General features: G+C 40.8%; 1 protein-coding gene across 1 annotated transcript in view; it reads right to left on the reverse strand.

Moving 5' to 3' along the window:
* Window positions 1-7,785, reverse strand: part of LOC117521706 (receptor-type tyrosine-protein phosphatase F-like) — a 535,666-nt gene that overhangs the window by 173,824 nt on the left and 354,057 nt on the right. The window contains exons 10-12 of the mRNA XM_034183049.1: window positions 6,330-6,911; window positions 5,872-6,005; window positions 5,188-5,332 (exon numbers count right to left, since the gene is read on the reverse strand). Of these exons, the coding sequence (XP_034038940.1) occupies window positions 5,188-5,332; window positions 5,872-6,005; window positions 6,330-6,911 (861 nt within the window). The remainder of the gene's footprint in view (window positions 1-5,187; window positions 5,333-5,871; window positions 6,006-6,329; window positions 6,912-7,785) is intronic.

The raw sequence follows: 7,785 nt of genomic DNA on the forward strand, positions 1-7,785 counted from the left end.
AGGTCCCAATTTGTTTTGTACACATAGCGTAGCTGGGAAAGAAATATTACATTAACATTCAGAGCATTACATTTCTTTTCTGCACACACACACACACAAAAAAAAAAAAAAAATACACAGAACAAGACGCTACCTCTGGACAGAGTTACCGGGTGTTATTTTACATTATCAGGCTGCTGCTGAAATAATTTGGCACTAAATCTCAGTGTGAGACCACAAAACAACAGGATGGGGTGGACAGAATGCAAAAAGGGCCTTTTTTTAATGAATGCTTTTGCACAGATGTAATTTATCCCTAACTACCCATCTTCTGCTTCTCGTGGGTTTCAGAGGAAGCCATAAACTCAACATGCATGTTGTAGTGTGTGAACATGCGCTCGATAGTGTTGAATGGTGTTTGCACTTTGATGCAGAATCTGATGACAGTGTGGGCTGGCGAAGCCCAAAGCTGCAGCGATGCTAAATTGGACTTTATCCCAGGTGGCATAAAAGAGATATAGGGAACATGTTTGAACCTTCCAATTATTGTCAACATTTGCTTTTTGGCCACAGTTTGCTGCCAATGCCACGGAAAAATTTGTATAGGACAAACTAAATGTCAAATAGTCTAAAAAGAAAAATACAGTTGGTGTAAGTACCGCCAGGGAGGAAGTTAATCTATTCGCTGCATTCTTTGTGTGTTTGTTTCATCATGAAGATCAGGCTTATGATCTCTGATGCTTATTACAGAACATAACGACGATGGGTTTGACCTCAGAATCAGGATCAACTCCGTCACATTGCACCGACATGTTGGCACTAATCCACGAACTCACCAGAAAACCTTTCACCGGTCGTCGCCACAGTCCGACTTAAAGGCAATGACAGGTGTCACTCTGATTGGTTCACATTACGTTCACACTACAACATTCCTTTGCGTAACAAACATGGCAATTCCAGCTGCTTTGTGTCGAGTGTGCAACTTTGCACTTAGTTTATGTGCAGTTGCCCCATTAAATAGAAATTGAAGACACCCCAAAAGCATTTGTGCCCTCTGCACCACTCGTTTTTGCACCCACTGTCAAGCTACAGCACTTAATCTTTAGTACAACTTTACGGTGCATCTGGAAAGTATTCAAAGTGTTTCAGTTTTTTCCACATTTTGTTATGATACAGCCTTATTCCAAAATGGATGAAATTCCTTTTTTTCCTCAAAATTCTGCACACAATACCCCATAATGACAATGTGAAAAGTTTTTTTTAGATTTTGCAAATTTATTAAAAATAAAAAGACTAAGAAATCACATGTAGATAAGAATTCATACCCTTTGCTCAACTGTTGCTGCACCCTTGACAGAAATTACAGTCTCAGGTCTTCTTGAATATGAGGCCACATGCTTGGTGCACCTATCTTTGGGCAGTTTTGTTCAATCCTCTTTGCAGCACCTTTCAAGCTCCATCAGGTTGAATGGGGAGCGTCGGTGCACAGCCATTTTCATATCTCTCCAGAGATGTTCAATCGGATTCAGGTCTGACCTCTGGCTGGGCCACTCAAGGACATTCACAGAGTTGTCCTGAAGCCACTCCTTTGATATCTTGGCTGTGTGCTTAGGGTCATTGTCCTGCTGAAAGAAGAACTGTCGCCCCAGCCTGACGTCAAGGGCGCTCTGGAGCAGGTTTTTATCCAGGATGTCTCTGTACATTGCTGCATTCATCTGCTTGGTGCCTGGTTCCCTCCAAACATGATGCCTGGCATTCACGCCAAAGAGTTCAATCTTTGTCTCATCAGACCAGAGAATTTTGTTTCTCATGGTCCTCAGGTGGGTTCCCATGTCAGGCCACTTCTGTCAGGCCACTCTACCATGTCTGGCCTGATTAGTGGATTGTTGTAGAGATGGTTGTCCTCCTGGAAGGTTCTCCTCTCTCCACAGAGGAAAGCTGGAGCTCTGACATAGTGAACATCGGGTTTTTGGTCACCTCCCTGACTAAGGCTCTTCTCCCCGGATCACTCAGTTTAGACATGCGGAACAGCTCTAGATGGAGATCTTGTAGATCCAAACTCCTTCCATTTATGGATGATGGAGGCCACTGGGATCATTGAGACCTTCAAAGCAGCATAAATATGTCTCTACTCTTCCACGGATTTGTGCCTCGAGACAATCCTTTCTCTGAGGTCTACAGACAATTACTTTGACTTCATGCTTGTTTGTGCTCTGACATGCACTGTCAACTGTGGGACTGAACTGATCAACTAAATTTACAACAGGTGGACTCCAATTAAGCTGCAGAAACATCTCAAGGATGATCAGTGGAAACAGGATGCACATGAACTCAATTTTGAGCTTAATGGGAAAGGCTGTGAAACTTACGTACACGTGATTTTTAATAAATTTGCAAAAATCTAATAAACGTTTTCACATTGTCAATATGGGGTATTGTGTGAGGAAAAATATGATTTTCATCCCTTTTGGAATGAGGCTGTCACATAAAATGTGGAAAAAGTGAAGCACAGTGAATACTTTCTGGATGCACAGTATTTTTACCAAACATTTTGTCAGGTGACGATATCTATGCCTTTGCTGTTGCAGCTAAAACAATGTATATAAATTTTAATGCAGCAGAGTTGTCCCTTAGGTCTGTGGCACACCTTGAACTATGCCAGGAGGAGCGCATTCATGCACAATTCATCATGTCAGTTTTGTTCTGTCCACCACATCCTGATGAATATTTATGACAGTTAAGTCCACAGATATGTGGCACAATGTAAAGAAACATACAATAATACTGCAATGGAGCACATAAACTATAACATACTGATGGAGAATTGGGCTCCAACTGCACTTCTCCAGTAATTTAAATGTGATTGTGATGCTATTAATGCATAACTGCCTTCTGGTCTCATCCAATGTAAGGGTTTGTTTGTAAACCGTGAAAGAAATCAGCACCAGAATAATACCTGCATACCTGCAATACATAATATTAAATTGTATGCAACAGCTGCAAAGCCAAAAGTCCAGAAGAAAAGAAAAGAAAAAAAAAAAACATCATAAACAACTTTAAAATGGGGGAAAAAATAACACATTTCATGCAACTAACTCAATCATGAACTAATTCAGTTCGACAAAAACATGACTCAAAAGAGAAGTAACTGGCCCAAGAATAAATAATTCAAAGTGTCCCAAGAATGCATGCCTGGGAAAGAAATGTTTTAATAACCAGAGCACTGAACAGCAATGAGCATTTTCAAAGGGCAAATATAAATCCCATAAACTAAAGCCAGGATATGAAACTAGTTTCAAAATCAAAAGTGTCAAAATACTGTATTCTGATTTTATATATATAAAAAATTACAACATAATAATAATAATAATAATAATACTTCCTGTGTTTATAAAAACAGTAACATGAATAATGTAAAACCTCACAAAATATTACAATCACTGGCTCCTCCCCATGTCAAAACATGCTATCAATTTGAGAGGAACAGCTGGTGTCAGACAGGTTAAGATTTAGTTGCTATCAATAAAGCGTTGCACTGTTATGTATTTGGTATTACTGCCAAATATCAGTTTGAGGTGGAGTAGTGTGTACTTTTGCTGTACAGTACATAAGGACACTCTTGTAACTTTCAACCATTGTAATAGATGAAAGCAACACTATGACTGCAGCCCATACACTGTCCATTGCTCTGGCTTTTGAAAATAATAATAAAAATACACACTTATAATAATAATAACACCAAAAAATGTCACACTTTAACGCTGCATGTTTGCCACCGTACCTTCGTTTGACTGCAGATTTTTTTCATGCACTACTGCACAGGGAGGAATCCAAATTCTATCGGCTCCTCCTGGCAGTGGGGTTATTTCTTGATGGTTAGTGATTTTGTCAGTGCTAAATTTCAAGAAAACAAATCCATACTCTGTCGTGCTCTTGTTCCACTTTAGGGGGGAGAGGCTACACTGATCCAAATACGTACTGTCAAACTGTTACCACTGACAAAAAAGATGCTTCTTATCTACATTCACGTGAGAAAACCTTCCTCACATTTTGAGATGTTCTCTTCTTCCAACTATAAGCACTGGCCCCTCTAACTTGAATAACAGGGGGTTACATAAGATAGAAGATATGTTGAAATGTATTTGTCTCCAGAAACACAAGTACACGATGTTATGCTTTGTTTTGCTTCAAAAACATTTTTGTTATCTTTAAAATTAATTTAACTATTGACATGTAAACAGATAATTATTCATCTATATGCAAGGTCATTGATTAATACAATGATACCATGCTGCCCCATGAATAATAGGGTCAAAGGTTTGGTTCTGGCCTAGAATGGAAAATATTTCCTTTTCTTTTCTTTAAGGCTGCAACATTGCAGGCTTGTGTACAATAGCATTCTAATGACTACCTTTAGTTTTCAAATTTATTTGATGTGATTCACAAGCGCCCTCCCTGTTTAAAATGCATGAATATGTTTGCCAAAAAAAGGACGAGGCAAAACCATGATAACTGTCTTCAAAAGACAAACGTTCACTTGCAACAATTAGCCTTGCAATAATTACACAGATCAGTGTAGTCGACCCCGGTGGCCCGGCGCCGATAATCACAGTTTGGTGCTTCTTTCAACAGCATCGTATATTTTATAAATTAAAATGGTTCATGAGGCATTAAAAGTAAAATTTTGCGCTGTAATGTATGGTTGCATGGCAGAGAAAGAGCTCTTTGTAATGTGATGGTAATGTGAACACACAAGGTGCTGCCATGGCAAAGACAAAAGATGTGGCTGGCAAAGAGTGACATTTTGAGTGGTAGCACTGTTAAAAACAACAACATAAGGGTATGGGGCAAAATAACACAGCACATCTCACAAATATGGGTGCAAGACACATTAAACGTACCTTTGACACTGAACACAGGGCCTGCCCTCAGATACATGGACAGGAAGGTTAGTGTTTGTGACAGATGTGTGGTAGTGGACATGTGACACCCGACCCAAATGTGTGCAATGTCAACATAATGACTGTGCTAAAACTGACTTGACAGCCAGGTTGTCCGTATTGTCCGATTCAAGCTTTATGAAGCTTAATAGTTGCCTTGTGTTGAAAATGACAACCTGAAGGTCGATCGTTGCTACACAAGACGAATGGTTATTGCACAAGGAGGTAAGATGCGAGCACAAACAAAAGGAGGAAAACGTGGACTTACTGGACTGCGCAGTGCGAGCTGTTATGGGCTGGGTGTAGACGCCAATGCCCATTTCTGAACATGCTGCCAGCATAAAGTGGTACATGGTGTCAGGCTTGAGACCATCCACTGCATAAAAGCCACCCGGGTCAACGTTCACATGTATCTGAGGGTTCAGAATTACATTAGAATTAGGGTGATTGGCAGATGTGATCTGGCATTTAATAGAAAAGGTCACAATCAGTGGCGGGCACAGCTAGTTAAGAGTTAGCTTTGATAATGTCAATCCACAAACTGTAAAGTTAGCTGTGATCACACTAAACCACTAAAATATTTAACTGAAGCTACTGGTAATTGCAAAAATTTAGGAAATTAATTTAGTTTTTTGGTGTTTTATTATTATTATTATTATTACTGCCCTAACAGTTTATACACAGTATTGTTACCTCTGTGTGATGTGTCAATTTTGCTTACTGGATTAGTGAATAAGGGCCAACAGGAACAAATATATATAATTTTTGGGATGATGAACATTTTTGAGCATTAAACATTATTCAAATAAATGTTATCTGACTTAAAGTTAGCTGAACTATACTTCGTGGAAGCTAACTGGTCCACTAACGGATGTCGAAAAAGTTGGCCAAGCTAATTCACTGTTCACAGTTAGCTGTACTGTGCCCACCATAGTCCACAGTGTTTCCCAACCTTGTTTTCTGTGCCATCCTCCCAGTACTGCAGGTCATACTTCGTGATGGATTCCTGTACGGGCCACAGCCATGTGAGCATGATGCGGGTGTCGAGTTCTGCTTCAGCCTCAAAGCTGGATGGTTGGGCAGGGACTGGATATAAAGCAGGTACAGCACATAAGAACAGCGGACAGAGAGGACATTACTAAAGCCAGCAATAACCAACTCTTCAAATTTGACCGTGTGGGTAAATATTTGCATGACAAACTCATACACAAACATCTACATCAGCTACTTCACATATACTAGGTCAGCACAACATGGCATGCCAGCAGCAGTTGAATCTGATAATGACACTGTACCTGCCTAGCCTAACCTCTATTTTTTGTAAACACCTGAATGACATACAACAACCCTGATGACAACCAAAGATCAAGAACATTGACCTAGACCTGCATGCAGTCACAGGTGGCTCACCTCCCAGCTGGGTTTTGACTTGCAGGACATCAGAGGGCGGCCCATCGCCAACAGAAGTAAAACCCAGGACCCTGAGACTATAGGTGATATCAGGAGTCAGGCCAGAAATGGTGGTTAGGCTGCTGTCGTCTGTGTTGTGCTTCTGCCAAGCACTGAGTGGCGCTGTCCGGTCTGAGCTGTAGTAGATTCGGTAACCCCTGATCTGACCGTTGGGTTCCTCGGGTGGTTCCCACTGGACCAGCATGGTGCTAGAGCTCAGCATACGTGCTTGTACGTGCAGAGGTGGAGAAGAGGGCGCCTGTTCACCGGTGCGTGTCTCAACAGGGTCACTGGGTGGTCCACGGCCAATGTTGTTAACAGCCATGACCCGAAATTCGTATTCAGAATAAGGACTGAGCCCGCCGATGCTGTAACGAGTGGTTGCTACACCTTCGACTTCTTGGAAGCCATTGTCTGATGCCTTGGCTCTGTACTGGATCATGTAGTAGGACACGGGTTCTGGGTTCCCAGAGTCCCAGGTGAGAGTCACACTGGTAGCTGTAGTCTCTGTCACAACCAGAGATGTGGGGGGCTTTGGCAAGGCTGAAAGGCAGAAGCATGGTGGATTACATTTTCTATTAGGGACAGACATGAATTAAGTTATGGCTAATTTAAGAAAAATAGCCTAGAACATTTGATACCACTCAAAGTGGTATCAAATTTCATTGGCTAATCCTCATAGTACTGTCAGCAGCCATTATCCCCAGATGAACAGAAAAGATGGACCAAAAGTCCAATTTTGTGCTTTGTAACTAGCCTGGCCATTATGGAAATACAAGAAAATTGCAAGAGTTATCTCTGTTGAAAGCACAAAGCAAATCCAAACAAACAAAAAGTCTTCACTGTGGCTTAGTTGAAGACGGGGCACTGGACTGCTGTGGTACTTTGAAATGACGGTGACATTCTGTGCATCGATCAGCCGAACAAAATGCGAGATCAATACAGACAATGACAGATAAGACAGGCTGCAATAAGTAGACAACACACATAAATAGTGGTAATGACACAAGTGAGTCACATTGATGGAAAACCTTTCACAGAGCATAGAATAAATCTACAGACTTGTCTGAGCCTATGTACAAACCTTGACATAGATTTCCAAAAAGACTTGTAAATGCCAGCATAAATTAATTTTTATCAGCCACCTGTAAATATCTCTGGGCCCTGGATCAAGTTTTCTTATAATCTGCACCATTTAATGGGGCTTGCAATCCAGATTAAATATACCATGGGCTACACATCAATGTATAACCTTCCCAGCGTACAAGCTTTAGCCACGAAGGGGTTAATGAAGGATTACACAGGGGTCAAAACATGAAAAGGCTCTAATCATGTTGAAAAGAATATCTTATTATTTGTCTAATCATATGGATTCCCACAGAATAACATTATGGATTTATCAACTAAAAACAGCAAA

Source organism: Thalassophryne amazonica, chromosome 12, assembly GCF_902500255.1.
Source record: "Thalassophryne amazonica chromosome 12, fThaAma1.1, whole genome shotgun sequence".
NCBI classification, from domain to species: Eukaryota; Metazoa; Chordata; class Actinopteri; order Batrachoidiformes; family Batrachoididae; genus Thalassophryne; species Thalassophryne amazonica.